The sequence below is a fragment of the Penicillium macrosclerotiorum genome, assembly GCF_028827735.1.
Source record: "Penicillium macrosclerotiorum strain IBT 26536 chromosome Unknown utg000010l_segment0_segment0, whole genome shotgun sequence".
NCBI lineage: Eukaryota > Fungi > Ascomycota > Eurotiomycetes > Eurotiales > Aspergillaceae > Penicillium > Penicillium macrosclerotiorum.
Window position 1 is genome coordinate 817345 of NW_026643089.1, and position 16774 is coordinate 834118.

General features: G+C 53.3%; 4 protein-coding genes across 4 annotated transcripts; 2 read left to right on the plus strand and 2 right to left on the minus strand.

Moving 5' to 3' along the window:
* Positions 1–49: 49 nt before the first annotated feature.
* Positions 50–1629, minus strand: N7462_009955 (uncharacterized protein; the record flags this gene model as incomplete). The annotated part of the gene is made up of 2 exons (XM_057081669.1): positions 50–580; positions 646–1629. 2 exons carry the CDS (start codon positions 1627–1629, stop codon positions 50–52), a joined length of 1515 nt encoding a protein of 504 aa, XP_056928709.1.
* Positions 1630–2247: 618 nt separating this feature from the next.
* N7462_009956 (ankyrin repeat and protein kinase domain-containing protein) lies at positions 2248–7185 on the plus strand (the record flags this gene model as incomplete). Its single annotated transcript, XM_057081670.1, has 2 exons — positions 2248–3038; positions 3093–7185. The coding sequence occupies 2 exons, from the start codon at positions 2248–2250 to the stop codon at positions 7183–7185; spliced, it is 4884 nt and encodes a 1627-aa protein (XP_056928710.1).
* Positions 7186–7705: 520 nt separating this feature from the next.
* Positions 7706–9169, minus strand: N7462_009957 (uncharacterized protein; the record flags this gene model as incomplete). Its single annotated transcript, XM_057081671.1, has 1 exon — positions 7706–9169. One exon carries the CDS (start codon positions 9167–9169, stop codon positions 7706–7708), a length of 1464 nt encoding a protein of 487 aa, XP_056928711.1.
* A 1760-nt stretch (positions 9170–10929) lies between these two features.
* N7462_009958 (uncharacterized protein) lies at positions 10930–13274 on the plus strand (the record flags this gene model as incomplete). The annotated part of the gene is made up of 4 exons (XM_057081672.1): positions 10930–10954; positions 11194–12668; positions 12761–12918; positions 12989–13274. 4 exons carry the CDS (start codon positions 10930–10932, stop codon positions 13272–13274), a joined length of 1944 nt encoding a protein of 647 aa, XP_056928712.1.
* Between the last annotated feature and the right edge of the window lie 3500 nt (positions 13275–16774).

The window sequence follows — 16774 nt, forward strand, 5'->3', positions numbered from 1 at the left end:
GCCTTCTCGATCCAAAATAATCAAAGTTAATTAACAAGGTATTAATATCTCATTCATAATTCGCAGCCCTTTCGATCACATCCACTACTTGATGCCGGAACGCCTGCTGGAGCTTCAAGTCCTCCTTCGTATCATCCTCCACTCCAAAGTCCCCCGTCAGGCACTTCAGCACCACCTCTTTATACTTCTTTCCCACGCGGTGCCCGAGTCGTCTCTGGGCATGCTTAATTAGCTGCTCCCGCACGGCCCGCGGGTTACTGGCCCCCGCGAACATATTTCGTTCCAGCTTGACAGCTGGTTCCCAGAGTCCGATCTCTAATAACACCACCCCTAGCGCGTAGATATCATGGATTTTCTTGAACATCTCCAGCGGTTGGCCCTGCCGATCGGGATGGCGGTAGATATCACGCGTGGGCTCGAAGTCGGAATGGCCCATGGAGAAAAACGGCTCTGGCCGACTGAACTCGAATCCAAGGACCCAGGGCTCGGGATAGTTTACTGCTACGCGGGTCTCCGTTCTTTCATCGTCGACGTGATGGGGCAGGAGGAGGATATTGTCGCTTCGGAAGCTTTCGTGTAGCTGAGCGGATTAGGTCATGTTAGCGTGGGTCTTGTGTTGTTATTGCGCCGCGAAGTGGGGCATACCCATTGGACCATGTGCATCTGCGCGATGCACTGGGATAGACCCAGCGCCAGGCGGTATTTGTCCTCGACCTCGGGACGAAGGTCCGTGTTATAGAGCAGCCTCTGGAGACTGACTGGTGCTCCTATCGGTCGGGGCTGGACCTCGAAGACGAACGCGATGGAGCTTCGGCTGGGAATGTATCTCCAGCCGACGCAAGGTAAGACACGGAAAACCTGTTCTTTGGGTTGATGCAAGAGTTTTGCGAGGGACTCAATTCGACCTTTAGTCCGCAAATCAACGGCGTTCCCTGAAGCGGACGGGGTGGAAAGGGGGTCATAGTGGTGATTCTCTTGGATGTAGGCGACGCTGTTCTTGGTGAACATCGCGAACATGCCCTGGTGCTCAATCGGCTGGATTTCTTTTAGGTGCGAGTCCCACGAGGGATCAAGCAACTCAAGCGTGTCGTTCATTCTCTCGGCATCCCACTGGGCCAGACGGAGGGACGCATCTTGGTCGAATCCTAGCTTTCTTGACGATTCGTCTGTTTGGAGATGCATCAAGTGCTCAGGAGAGACACCTAGCTGAGAGGCAAGGCACCATAGCTCAACCTTTTTCTTCAGCCGAGAGTTGCGATCTTTGAATGTGTATAGAATGGCCTCGACGCGCTTTTTATCACGCAATCCCCACATGAGGAGACCCGGTATGGAAGGGCTGGTGCGCCCCCGCGACAGCGATGAACTGGAAGATGTGGATTTGTGCCTGGAAAGTGACGCAGTGGAGACATTCAAGAACGACGAACTCGAAGAAGTGGAACTTTCCCGTGATAATCCATATCGACGCTTGAGCAGATCAACAGCCTGCTGCAGAATGGACTCGATCTCGATCCACAGAAGCTCGATTTGGTGTTGGATATCACTATCAAACTGCTCGAAGAGAGTTTTTCCTCCATAAACCTGCAAATGGATCTCTGAATCAGCCCTGGACTTCTGAGGATGAATTATCATAATCGGAACTTGCCGCGCATTCGGAGAAGAGTAGGTTCCGAATCAACATCGTCTGGAGGTTCTCGTCGTTGACCAGATTCCGGAGTTCATTGGAATCCTGGATATCGATGAGACATGGCTGCCAACGCATTGACTGATCAGACCTACACTATCAAAGGCATTGACATCCGATATGAGCACTGCAGTCCGTTCTCCTAACTTGATCAAGCCATCGACGAGAGCGATCGCCAGGCTCACGACGGAGATCGGATCGGCCATGGTTGACGCTTCAGCAAACTACTATTCTTGGTATTGACACGGACGCGGAAAGCCCAAAGGAGTGGCCAGTCATGAAATTCAGATAGAGATGCTGAATAGAAACCCTAATGAGCGTCTTCATGCGATCAAGTCCGCATAACGCTGCGGGGTAACACGAAGGCAACTGCATGAGGCTGATTATGTCCAATCATTTCGAGGCTAAGATCCTGAACCCCCACAACAAGGAACTCAGCTGCTTGACCTGACGGTTTCATCCCAGGTCATCGCGACCAGGCGATGCTCGAGAGAATCTTAATCAGCCTAAACCTGTGAGATCGGGACAGAGATGTCGTTATCCTCATTAAACGATGACTGGATTCAATGTATGAAGGAGCAAAAGTCCCTGATATTTGGCAAGCACCTGACCTATTATGCGTCTTAGTTCGGTCCGCAAATGCTTTGGCAAACGACGTGCTGACATGGACCACTTCAATCTCCCGATCTCGTGTATCAACTGTTGATGGCTTGGGGTTCAGCGAAAATGTTGATGTGGAGGCGATGAATAGTTTAGAGAGTCTCCTGCGTACAGTACAACAATTGAAGCTACAGAGACTCCGGGCTGAAGACCTCGAAGAGATCCGATTCGTTGCGGCTGGAGAGACCTTTGCTGTCTCCGAATGCAAGTATGAAGGGACTGTCGTCGCCATCAAACGGATCCGACTTAATGAAGATGGCCGGGGAGGCTCGGATCGCCAATACTTCCAGCGGCGTCTACAATCGGTCCTGCGCGAAGTTCTGATTATGTGCCATCCACCCTTGAGCTACCATCCCAATATCATTGACCTCCTAGGATACGGCTGGAATCTAGAAGGACAGCGGACTTCGCCCTTCATTTCGGTTGAGTTTGGCTCCAAAGGAACCCTCAGAGCGTACATGAAAGATGGGACTCAGCCACTGCGGAACAAATTGATTCTCATGGGCGATGTGGGCGCCGGATTAATGGCACTACATAAGTGCGGGATTATACATGGCGATCTGAAGATGGATAACGTTGTGGTATTCGCGTCCTTGGATCGGCCTAGCGGGTCGATTGCAAAAGTGTCGGATTTTGGACATTCTATCATTGTCAGCTCGGCCTCAGAGAAACGGATCCAATACTTTGGTACTTCCCTGTGAGTTGCATCTCCTGGTGCTCAATACAGGTGACTAAATGTTAATCTTCATAGATATAATGCCCCCGAGGTATCGGAACAGAAAAACCAACCGATTCCCGTGGAACAGCTCCACAAATGTGATATCTGGGCTTTTGGTCTATGCGCATGGGAGATCCTGTCTAACGGCCAGATCTATTTCCAGCGGAGCTGGCGCTATAACCCTCTTTTTGAACGCTCTTCATCCCAATCGACGCCATTGACCTCTCCCGGGGGTTCGGATGCCCCCGAAGAACTCTCAATCGAGGAAGACGACCAAAATGTGTTTGGCCGATTTGATATTTCCAATTTGAAAAATCTGGCAGTCGAATTTATCAATAACATGAAAATTCCCGGCAGTATTGGCTTTGAAAAGGGGTTTTTGCGGCCCTTATTGGATCGGACTCTGCAGATGGACCCTGCCAAAAGAATATCGGATCTGAGCCGACTCCCGATCATTGTGTCCTGGCATAAGACTCCTGGAGGGCATTCGCTTCAGTCAAAATTAGCAACGTATGCAATTTCTGGAGACATCCGATACTCCATTTTTAGTCGGGATGCGGGGCCATACATTATTTGGGACCAACAGCAACAGCTCTTGCTGGATTTCGAGGCAGTGGCTCAAAAGTCCCAAGGCCAAAAGAGAGACTCCTCAATTGTTTTTCAGACAATGCTTTGCTATGTGAATATCTTTGGAACATCCAAGGACTTAGCAAAGGCAGCCCATTTCCTCCATATGGCTGAAGAAGCGGGCCATTTGATCGCTCGTATAATGGGACCCCGCATGCTTGATGGGTTTGAACAAAATTCTATCAACGTTCAAAGGGAATATCACGAATGTCTTGCCCTTGGATTCAGTATTCTTCGATCTCCCGACCTAGTGTCCCCTATGGTCGTGACTCATGGCGAGTCCACCACTAATTTTACCAATTACGCCCATTTCCGAGAGATGTACGTGAATGGAGAAGTTATCATGAATTGGCAAAAGGAGACGATACAAGAAGCCCTTGTCACTTTGGCCAACCCGAAAGCATCTCCAAAACCGCAGAGTCTGTTGGAAATTGCCGTTCAATATGATAATCTAGAACTTATGGAGAAGTTGATTCCATTTTTCGCAGACAGGTTAGATGAACTGAACGCGGTAGGAGAGAGTCTTCTTGTGCAGGCAGCTTCGCGAGGCCATGGAGAAATCGTCATTAGCCTATTGAAAGCAAATGCGAAGGTGGCGCCCAAGACTTCGGCATCGCTTCTCCACTGGCTCTTTTGTCTGGACGAGTCCACTCTTGCAGAGATACAGGATTTGCTACAGCATCCGTCCCGCAGATCCGATCTCGAGCTGAGTGTGGACCATGCAATGACGGAGAAAATTGTACTTCATCCTCAATGGCCTTTCCAGGTCGATGGCACGCCTCTTGCGGTGGCCATCGCCGCAGGAAGCATTGCCGCCGTCAAACTGCTGCTGGAACTCAAGGCCGATCCTCTGGCCCCTACTTTTGTGGCTCCTGAGGGTGACTCGGCGCCAATCCTGACTCCGATCCACCTTGCGGTACGCTATCATTCGCCAGAAATACTAGTGATTCTTTGGAAAGCGGCATTTGGCGAAGATAAAACTACTGGAATCTGGGGACGCCCCGTTGCGGCCTTGGGCTCGTTCCCCATCGCATGCACTTTGAGTCTGTTGACGAATGCCGAGAGGCTGGCTATCCATGGAAATGAACACAAAGATAGACTTCGCAGCACGATCCAGCTCTTGTCCTTGGCCACACTGCTCCAAACCTCGCCGGAAGGCAGAAATGCAATCACCCAGGCAATTGACCTCGAAGATGTCGATTGCGTCGAATTGCTGCTCGCACGGTGCCCGCAGCTCGCGGGCAGACAAATCGGCCAAACCAACAACAAAGCAATGTTTACCTACCCCTTCCATTTCGCGGTCTTGGTCGGTTCCAACCGTGATACAGCGGAGTCTGAGCAAATCCTAGAAACAATCCTGAAGCTTGACCCTTCTGCGTTCGACCGACCAGACAGCATCTCCACCAAACCATTGCATATCGCCGCGATGGGCTCTTCGGACCGAATCACTAAGTTCCTCCTGAACCGTGGGGCTTCATGCAACGATCTCGCTGACAGAGGGCAGAATCCTTTGCATTTCTGTCGCGTGTCAGCAAATGTCAAGACGCTCCTGCTCAATGGCGCGGACCTCGACCAGCGAAACCTTCAGGGATTCACCGCAGTCCACGTCGCCGTAACGCGAGGTGCCACGGATGTTCTGAAGTGTTTGATTGAGGCAAAGGCGGATCTAAGCTTCGGCGACAATGCAATCGGAACACCGCTTCACTGTGCAATGCAGCGCAAGTCGCGTCCGATGGCCGAGATGCTTGTCGCCGCCGGAGTCGATGTCAATGCTCGAAACGGACGTGGCAGGACTCCCCTCCATCTCGCTATGGATGCTGGACGATCCGATCTCGCCTCGTTCCTGTTAGAACACGGAGCAGACCCCTTCATCGAGGACAAGCATGGCGCGTCCGCTTTCCGGATGTCTCTAGCGTGGGAAAATGCCAGCGTTTTCCAGAAATTCCAACAACACCCTTCGTCCCGCACGATGTCCATGTCGAGCCATATCGCAGCTCTACATTTCGCAGCGGGACAAGGTGAGCCCATCGTGCTGGCCCAGTATCTAAGCACACTGTCTCAAGCAATCCTCAACGTGCAACGTCGCTATGCCACGACCATCCACGCCGCCGCCGCGACTTGCCGAGTCGATCTTCTCGAAGTGCTGGTGGCCTATCGTTTTGACCCCCGAATCGCAGATCACTATGGCAACACAGCGCTTCTCGTCGCCGCCCAGGCAGGGCGTTCGAAGACAGAATTCTACGCATATTACCGCACCTATATGTGCGAGAAGCTCCTCCAGAGCGGAGCCGACCTGCTCGCCAAGAATTACAAGAACCAGACGCCATTCCAGATCGCCCGGGCGCACGGCGACTGTCCACTAATGACGCTCTTCCTGCAACACGTCCTAACCACGAATGCCATCGACACGGCCAAGAAACGCGCTCGCATCGTGGCCACTCTGCGTAACCCGGCCGATGACGAGAAGAACTGCGAAGAAGCGAGACGGGCCATCGGCGACGAGCTCATCGACCCGCAACTAGTAGCGTATGCCGCGTCGGTGGAAGAATGGGACTTCGTGATGACCTGCATCGGCGGGCACTTTGTGAGCAAGACGGCTCTCAGAACGGCATTCAAGCAGACGCACTACACAGCGCCAAGCGTGGACAGTATCGACCTGTTGCGCTACTTCGCCGCGGATATGGACCGCGAAATGGTGCGATACATCCACGCCGGCCGGCCGGGGAACTCACCGGAGGGTGGGCACGGCGCGCGCAGCGTTGGCCGGCGGAACCTGGACATCGAGTTCGTCGAGGCGCGGAGGAGCCTGAATGAGATGTTGTGGCCGGAGATAATAGAGTCGAAGCGGAGTGAAGCGCAAAGGAAGAAATGGCAAGAGGATCCTGACTATAAATATACGGAGAGTGCATTGCGCAACATCTGGACAGGCGTTCGAGAGGCACAGGACACGTTAGTGAGAGCGGCGTCCTCCGCGGTGAACATGGCTTCTCGGATGGCCGAAGAAGAAGATATTGCGGATTTCCTTGCCTATTTCGCTTCTCGGGTGCAGCCAATCAAGTCCGTGGTAGAGAGGGCTTATCGGCTTAAAACGCTGAAGCTCCACTGCGGAGAGCAGAGAGATATGAGTTCAGAGGTGGAGAGGCAGAAGTTATGGCTGAATTTGTTTATTCGGGCTGGCCATGTAGAGGGAGTACATGGTTTGTTATCAGAGGCGTTCTCGTATATAAACGGGAATTTGGAGGCAATGGGATATTATGGCGAGAAGAAAGTGGGTGACAAGGAAGAGAATGGTGAGGATGGCAAAGCGAAGAAAGATGATGAGATAGAGACGGATCAGCAGAATGAGGTCAAGAACGCCAGGAAAGCCGGTCTGAAACCACAAGATATTTCCTGGCTGTACAGCCTACCAGAGAATATAAAACATCTGGAGAAACTGGGAGTCCAGTCTCAGATAGCATTGAGCAGCTGGGTCGAAGAGCCGGAGAGAATTGACGAGTGACACCCAGCAGGCATATGGTCATAATAATTCTGATGTACATAGTGATATCATTGAATAAACCGCATAAAAGCGAGTTTCAAAGTCTGTATCTTTCTCTTTTAGCCTTCACGATGATAAAATCAATCGATGTTTTAGCTAGCTAATTCTAGAAATGCAACAGGTAACTTGTATGCTTTCAACGATCATGGGAACGAATGTCTTTCACGGCACGAAAACTCCCCAAGAAAGCCACCAGCACAAACTCCCCAAGAAGTCAAAGAAGAAAGATAATGACAGAAACGAAATAAAATAAGAAAAATTGCAAGCATTTCGTCATATGTCTCCAGCCGAATCATATGCAAATCGTAAATGTATCTCTCAAATGGGTATGGACGAAACGAATCAAAAGAAAGAGAAAAAAATGCACATAAAGAAGAAAAGACATAAAGAAGAAAGGAACGAGAGCAGGGGGGTATTTCCGAACCACATAATATAACAATAAGCAAAAGAGAGCAAAAAGCAGATCCGTGGGATCTAAATCTCAAAAATTGCGCCCCCACGGAGTCGCCCGTGGTGGCAGTGGCGGCCACTTACGCAGAGCCGTCGGCGGAGGCTCTAGATCAAAGGGATCACTGCGGGTGCTGAGGCGCGTCTTGGGGGTGTCCAGAGAAGCTGATCTGGGGGCAAGCCGATCGCCAGCGAGATGAGGGTTGCTACCGGCCGTATGGGGTATGGAGGTTGCGCTGCCGCCAGGGTAGTACGCATGCTCCTGCCCGTAGCGGGAGCTGTCTCCCGAGGAATCGTATTCGTAACAGTCCAGGAGATCCATACCGCCCTCCCATGAGCATCGAGAATAGCTTGACGAGGCCGTGCGCGAGGGTGGCTGGACCTGGATTATTGGGGACACAGGGCTGTTTTCGGGGTCGCCGGCATGTTGTTGGTTGGGAGGTAATGGGGCGTCGGAATACCGACGAGGGGGAAACACAGGGGCCGAGGGAATGGCGGAGCGAGTAATGGGAAAGGAGGGCTGGCTGCGATGTCGGCCGTGAGGGCCGCGGTGAGAACTTAATGAATTGTTGGCGCAGAGGAGTCGTTGGTGACTGTTTTGACGCTGCACACTTGGTCGGCGCCGGCGCCGCCGGAAGAATACAGCGCAGGCCAGCAAACCGAGGGCAACAACGGCTGTGCCACCGAGAGTGCCACCGACAATGGCGCCGACATGAGTGGAATTAGATATGGCATATGCCGAGGAAGCGTTCGAGGCCGCTGCGCCTGATATCACGCTTACCGAGGTGAAGGACGAAGTAGCGGATCTTGTCGACGAAGCCGAGGAAGGAGATGATGAGGTTTGTGAATCCAAGGCTGTGATAATTTGCGATAAGCTTGGAGTTGATTGCGTGGCTGCATCTGTTGTGCTCGAACGGGTGGTTGGCGATGTCGAGGTCGTCCACGTCCATGTTGTTGACATTGAAAACTGGGAGCTTGATGAGGTTGAGGCGAGTGGCGTTGGATCCAATGAGCTTGTCGAACTAGAGTGTACCATGATGGCAGCCCATGACTCTGAACTGCCCGAGTCATGCGTGAGGAGTGGGCTTTCCATGGGCTGTGTCGAGCTGGTGGTTGGGCTGGTGCTGGGGACTGAGGACTGCGCTGGTCCGGTTGACGAGGATTGGAGCGTCTCAGGCTGGGTTGTTTGCGGTTGAGCTGCCGTAGATGTGACCGTTTCTGCTGAGTCTGAAGACACCGAGCTGGAAGACATTCCTACTTGAACAGTCTGCACGGTTTCGTACTGGGCCGTCGTGTGCGGCTGCGCAGTGTCTATGTCTGTGTCTGATTGGACTCGGGATGCCGACGTCGGTTCGATCGTGGTCACTTCGGTCACAACCCAGGTAGGATGGATAGTCTCAGTGAGGACCGATGTCAGGACAATGACAGGGGCATCTGGAGGCGGCTGGGTCGTGTGAGAGATGCTCGAGCCCGACGGCGCATCACTAGCATTCAGCATATCGTTTCGCGGGGATCCACCGAATTGAAATCGAGGCCGCGCGGTGGGACGGTCGATTGGCGAAGTCTGGATGCACCAATGCGAGTGAGGAAAGCCAGAGAAACAAAAAGACAGATGAAGTCGAAGTCAGAAAAGTGCGTCAACAAAGCCACCATCGCATCGCGCAGCTCTTTGTTCCCAGCCTCACGGGCATCCCCGACATACTCTTGGGTCGTTGGAGTAGTGGGTTTGTTCTTTTATTATTTTAATTTTCGTGTTGTCTGTCCAGGTCATTCCTTGGGGGGATTGGTCAAATAAATAAGATTGAGAGGATCAATAGACCTGATTGACCCAAATAGGATGTTGACCCAACTAAGAACTATGAACCATCCCTCGGGGGCCTCTGTGATTCGGGGCGCCGTTGAAGGGGCCGAAAAGAGGAGAAAACCGCAGGGCCTCACGTCAGAGCCGGCGCCGGAGTGACTTTATAGCCCCGGGATCCGATATCAGGGGGCCATGGGTTGTATGTTTCACGATTAAGCTTGGGGGAGGAGGGGGCTTCGAACAAGTCGGCCGGATTGTCCCGTCCAGGGAGTCAACGTTCCAGGTCAGCCAAACGAGGGCTTTCGGCGCTTAGCAGCGTCGGATTGGCCTCCGCGGGCCAATGAAGTATCGGGACTGGGCTGCCGATCGGCGGGGAGAGTCGCTCTGGCACGGGCGCCAGTGGGCGTCAGGGCACTGCAGAACTCTCATCACACACAGGGATCGTCTCGAACTGGAGTAGTTGACGGGCACAGAACTATACGTTGACACATCTGTGCTGTTCTCCCTCTCCCTCTCCCTCTAAACGCCTGGTACGAGTCTCAGCGGACTGCCCTAGCTTAGTGTTGTACGAAGTGCCCACTCCAGGGTATACGGTGCCCGATTTAGCGTCCCTCGTATGGATGAGAGCATCATCTTCCAGACTTCCTCGGGACTTCGTAATTGTGATCTATAATTACTCAATTGGGATCCTGGTCGATGAGTCGATCCATGGCTATCCGTTCTCCGCTTGATGAAGAATCGTCGTGCTCGGTGGAGGATTGGCGTAGGACGAGTCAATCCTACATCCCGATCCTTCGAAACGCGCCACGGGATGGGGGATGCAGCATGAGCCCAAAAAGGGTCTAAACCGCCGTGTTTCATGATGCCCTCTCCCTAGTCCGCTTGGAGGGCAGGGGTCGTGACTTCCGCCAATCCGAGATTGTCGGGACCGTCGCTAGTAGTCATTTTGGAACTATCGATGATCCAGACATGTGGATGGGCATCATACCACATCTGAATGGGGTACTGCGACTGCTAGATCGTCTCGAGAGGTTCATCAGAGGCCCCGGAACCAAGCGTCTTCGTGATTGGCGCCGGTCTGAAAGCACAGAGTTCAGGGCAATCCAGGTACCCGCGATGCATCCATCAACGCGCAACCCCTCAGACGGGCCGCCGGTCGGGTCAATTGAATAAGCGAGCAATTGAAAGCCACAGATTCAAATATTCAGACTTATTGAGAAGAGTTTCGAGTCAGGCGCCATGACCGGGAAAGACGTGGCTCGTTCACCGTCAAGGCAGTGAAGGAGGGAAGTCCCCAGTCCCCACCCCAAACGCCCAAACGGCCCAAAAGCCCCAGACGCTCCCAAAAGTACCGCGCTGCCTCGTCGACCTCACCTGACCAAACACTCCCTCTTCCTCTCCTTCCCCTCCCCACCCAGAGCATGGGATGAAATAGCTGCCCCATCTTCTCTATCAACATGTTCGGCTGGGGTCCTGGGCTGGGTATGTTCTCTCAATCTCCCTCTCCATTTCGCCCCTGACTTGTCCCTGCGCGCCACAACTTTGGGGTTGGTCCGTTCGGGACCCCCCTCTGTGGCTGCGGAATGCCCGCGGTTGATCATGACTCTTGGGCTTCGACTGACGCTACCCCCTCCCCCTCACCGAGACCCCTCAAAACAATCCCCAGCGAACCTCTTTCATTTCAAAACTGACTCCTCGGGCCTCCCGGCTCATCAAAACAGCCATACCCTCGGCGAGCTCAGAGCCCGACAAGGAACGCAAACCTCCGACCTCCCCAACCCCGCTTGACTTCCCTGTGTACCAACTTCCCGAAGTGGTCCCGCATGCCTCCGACTCGACCCTCCCCCAACTATTCGGCCAACTGGCCGGCATCAAGCGTCCTCAGGATATTTGTCTGGACCGATTCAAGCCTTTGAATCTTCACGTCGAGACGGATGTCAGGATACGCCAAATGTTCCCGGCTGACCAGGCACAGTCACTTCCCCCGCTGCCCTGGGAGGCCGAGCCCTCAGTCACATCAGTCGAGGCGGGCGAGGAGCCGCCGCGCCCCCTGATGAGCAATGGACTGCCATTCCCGCCAAAGGACCGATTTGAGACACTAAAGAATGAATTGCTGCTCGACAAGGAGGATGCCTTTCGCGAAGTGTCCCGGATGCCACCCCGAGAGGGCCGCAGCCGTGTCCGCGTGACCCAATCCCGCAAGTTCTGGACTGGTCTGGAGCACATGGCCCAATACTGGGATACCAGCTTGGATAACTACTTTGAGCGTCCGGCGACACCGCAGCCCACCCCGCCCGCGGAGGGCGAATGCCCTGAAGATGGCATGCAGACCGATGATGCATCGGATCTCGGCCAACCTGGTCCGACAGAGACCATGGACGTCGACTCCCCCGAATCTCCGAAGACATCCACAGAGCCCAAAACAAGCACGAGTGAGGGAGAGCCCGCGCCCGGTCCAACAATCCGCAGGTACACCGGTCGTCGCATTGGCTCGGGGACCGAAATGCCGGATGACATGCGAGACGAAACGATTCGGGCCTTCGTCGAGATGGCCGCATGGCCCTTCGGGTGCCAGGTCACTGTGCCCACGCTACCCCCTCGACTCTCTGTCAAGAGCCTGCTCTTCCCTGTTCGCCAATCCTTTCAGGCATCCCGATCTCCGCGAGACCGCACCATTGCCCGAAGTGGCATTCTGGAGGGCCCCGTCCTGATTGCCCAATGCCGACCGGATACCCTCTTCCGCACCACCGCCGATGCCCCAGGCAATGGAGTTGGGGAAGTGTGCGATATATTCCGCGAAGTAGGTGGCATGCTTTTGGCCGCACAGGAACGCGCTCGCGAGGGGGCCGCGGAACTCCGACCTGGAGAAGGCAAATGGTGGACTAATGCCCCGCGGTTTGGTGGTGCGCCTCACGATAGCCTTTTGGACGACATTATCAAGAGCGCCCACGGGATGCCTATTCCCGACTCCATGCTGGAAGAAAAGCCCTCCTCACCCGCGGAAGAGCTCGAGAGTGCGCGTAAACGTCACAAATTTGAGCACCCGTTTGTGACCTCGTTGGCGCGCAAACCCAGTGCCATGCGGAAGATGTCTAGCGGCGAAAAGTGGAAGATCTTGCAACCGGGGCCTAGTCTCTGGGACAAGCGAATGAAGTACATGCAGATTGGCAAGGTGAAGGAGAGCCCGTACGATGATGTAGGTAGTCTCCGTTCTTCCCTCTCCCACAATTACCCTTTCCCATTGCCCTTCAATTTCACTGCACTTTCACTAACTTGTTGCTCCCTCAGATTTACATGGTTTCGTCAATTAATCATCACGTCGCCATCCTCCACCTGCGCGTCCACCGGCGCTACCTCGACATTCTGACCACGGGTGAGAGTACATACCCACCGGTCGCCGATGTCGACCAGCCGTGGCATGTTCTCAAGCTGCAACGCACCCGTTGGTATGATCTTTTGGATGGAAACGATCGCGTCGAGGCGCTGAAGGGTGTCTGGTCCCTATTCCATTACCAGCTGCGCAAAACCTGAGCGAGCAGCATGGGACTATCGTGAATCTGTCCCATCTCAAACTCCTATCTCCTTCGCTCAACGGACCGCTGCACACCTTTCCCCATCTCCCTCCTTTCCCGATGCGGTGCATCATGTACATACAGTGGACGAGCTGAAACGTCACAGACCAGCTGACGATATCATACCTTCCAGTCTCTGCCTGCACTTTGCCGATCCCGATGTTGGCATCTCTTTCCTTCCCCTCTTGCTCCTCCGGGTCGAGTTGAGCACGAGTGCCGGTGTTGGTTGAGCTCGAGGCCTTTCGAGACAAGACTGTACATAGACACACCAAGACCCTTTGAGCAGGCCTTCTTCCCTTTTTTCTGTCTTCTCTTTCCCCTTGCATTTTCAGATATCAAGCCATGATTTTCCAAAGATTGTTCCACCTGTATTCATGATCTTCTTGCGAGTACAATGAGACGCGGGCTCCTCTCACTTCTATGATATAAACCCGACATTTGCTGACTGTCTTGGACTCCGACATAGACATCGCGTTGATGTGGCTTGTATCTCTTGTCCCCGTAGGGCCTGGAAGCATCCTTGCTGGGCTTATTTTGCTGAAGTTATCCGCAGACATGCGTTCGCTCTTAATTTACAGTGCACTCGTTCCATTGGCGAGGGTTGCCTTGCTATCCAAGGCACAGGATTCCTGTCCCCGGATAGAGAACGAATCTCAATTCGCGACGAAGCAACTTGTATATTGGCTTGGGGAATTTACATATCTTTTTCTCCAGGCTACACCACTAGACCACTATACCTATTCCCGGCCTTCATGGCGATGGCGTGAGAGCATCGATAGACATGAATCCATCAATCGAGATGCCTTGAGATAGAATGAACCGTCCGCCCATGCTCTCTTCCAAGGACCATCGTGACTGTCTCCCGCGGTCGAAACTCGAAACTCGAACCCAGTTCAGCCTTGTCCCACCAGCACCTCCGGCTATCCTCTAGCGCTTCCGGATTCCCCAGAAGGATCCAAGCCGCTGGGAACAGTGCGTCGGATATCAGATATCAATCTTTTCAACCTCATATCCCACGGAGACACCCACCACCTTCTCTTTCTCTCTCTGCTAGGATTCGACGCTCCAATTCCATGACGTCGCCAAGTCCGCATCCCCGTTCTATTCTCCAACCCCCCTTCAGCTGCTCAACGTACGGCGCAAGCGAAGCCCAGTATACACGTATCATCTTTCCCTCCGAATACCCACCGCGCGTCCGTTACCAACAACACCCCCCCCCCCTTCCTCCCTTCGTATGCACCATACGCACTGCGCTCACTCCAGCCACCCTCCAAGCGACACGTTCCATCCCCCAATCCAGCCCTCCCCAGCGAACATGATCCCAGCGCCCCCGCGCGCCCCCAATCTCCCAATAAGAACCACTGCGCGGAATACCGACGCCCGCATATCCACACTCTGCAAAGCCCGAATAAACCTTGGAGGGCGCCAAACAAAGCAGAAGAACCAAAAGAACGTCGTACTTACGCAAGTTCCGGACCAGCGGACTTGTTCGGCCGCCAAGACCCTCCCTGATCGCCACGATCTCACACAGAATGTGATGCATCGCGTGGGCTGCCGGGCCCTTTGCCCGAACGAGCTGGCATGAGTGGGGACCGGAGCCCCCGATGTCACTGTTATTTTCCGAGGTGCAGAGCGTGCTCGAACGCTGGACGAACTTTGGGGGAAGGGGATATCAGACAGGCTCTCAACTGGAGAGAGTTATTCTAGAGTCTAGGGTATCTAGACACAGGAGGATATCCGCAATATGGTATTTGGAGGAGCCTGGATGGGCGATGGGATTGGGGAGGGGGTGTTGCTACGGGGCTAAGAGGACCGACTCTCCGTGTGGGGCCTGGGAAGCGGACGGGGAAACAACTTCCTTCGTCCCCCGTAACTTTCCAGCGTACGGGGTTCGCTTATCGAGACCGGCGGTCTGGGATGCAGCGGTCTCGGTTAGAAGAGGAGAGAGGAATGGGACGTCCACAAGCGATGCTCTGGAGATCTTCACAGCCCCTCGGGCACGATTATAATATCAACGGAGACTATGCGGGCCTCGGGAATGCCGGTTATGTTGCTGCTTGCTATAGCAGAGAGGAACTAAAGGAACTATACAGCGTGGATGCCGGGGTCGCCGGTCCCCATTCATCCCAATCCCCGTAATTGGATGGTTTCTCAGGCGTCGATGGGACCGGATCAGAGCCCAATATAGTATCTTACCTTAATTTTGGGATAGCAAGAAGCAAAAGAAATACCCGCAATTGAAGTTGTTTGGCCCGGGAGTCGAGGGGATTGGGAAAGCAAATTTTGATTCCCGGTACAGCAGAACTTGTGCATCAAACTCCATATACCAAACCATTCGCGTGAACAAACCCGGAAAGCCTTGCGTTGACTTCGTGAACGTGTTGATTGCTTTCACCTTCTCTCCTCCAGCAGCCTACCGTCCCAGCATCTCAGACAAGGAAACAATCCATCCACCCAAATTAGCACGATGTTTGCGGTCATCAATAAGCTATTTGCAGACCTTTGCGTTTAAGACGCCAGCACCCGAGATCACTGCGCGGGGGCCTCATCACATCACGTCCACTGCTGGTCCGGTCCAGAGACTCGAGTTCATTTGACCGCGTTAGAGCAAACAAGCTGTATTCACAATCACCAAAAAAAAAAAAAAAAAAAACTAGTATATATCCGCACGGCCCGGCAAGGAAAGCATTCAATTTTCTGCACAAGATCTATTTCCTAAATTCTGGATTGCCAAACTAGCCAGCCAGACAGATGTCTTCTACCTTATGCAAGAGCCTCGGCCAGAATGCCAACATTCCTGTCTCCATCCCACGTCCTGCATCTTACGTTTCTTTGTGTCGAGTCTGCGATAAATGGTCCAAGTATTCAATGATCCAGCGACAAAGGGCACATTGATCCGCTTTGGGTGTAGAATTGGAGCCAGGGAAGAGTCCTCATTGAGAAAGATAGCTCCGAGACTCTCCCTCCCCACGAGGGGCCGAGGCCATCGCAATCGGGAATAGCTTCGTACTTTTGGCACCAACCCCTTCCCCCTCCCCCCAACCTTTTCAGCCTATGTTACAACAGGGAGTTGAGGTCGGAGCGGCGCGGGTAGCTGGCAAAGCTATTATCCCCCTTCCCTGTCTGACTTTCTTAGGTAGAGGGCTCACTCTGACCGGGTCTATAGGATTCACATTCTACACTGTGTATGAGATTTCGATTGGAGGGCAGAGCACACAAAAACAAAAACAAAAACAAAGAAGAAGAAGAAGAAGAAGAAGAAGAAGAAGAAGAAGAAGAAGAAGAAGAAGAAGAAGAGAGATAAAGAGAGAGAGACAGGGAAACCCAATCTTGAAGCTGAAGAACCGAGTCCAAAGACATCCCAGGGACAACGGGCATACCCGATGCCCAAAAAAGCATGGCTTGCGCGAGTTGTCCGCAGCGTTGTCGCTCATCCGAGGCGCGTTCAGTACACTCGGGTTCAACTCGTGACTTGGGGGCGTACCTCTTCACTCCGGCTACTCGTTGACTCTTTTGGACCTGCCCGTATAGGTAGTGGAGGCGGTTGCCTCGTCTGTACTTTTGTTGTGTGTAGAAAGGGTCAAAGATACCGCCCGAGTTTGGAATCACATTTTCCCATTTCCAAGAACGATGTCCGGGTCTTCACGAGCAGAGAACTTACGGAGTACTCGATACAATGATGGGCATGTGTATTGATCACGACAGGAAATCTGAGTTCAGAAAGCAGCTA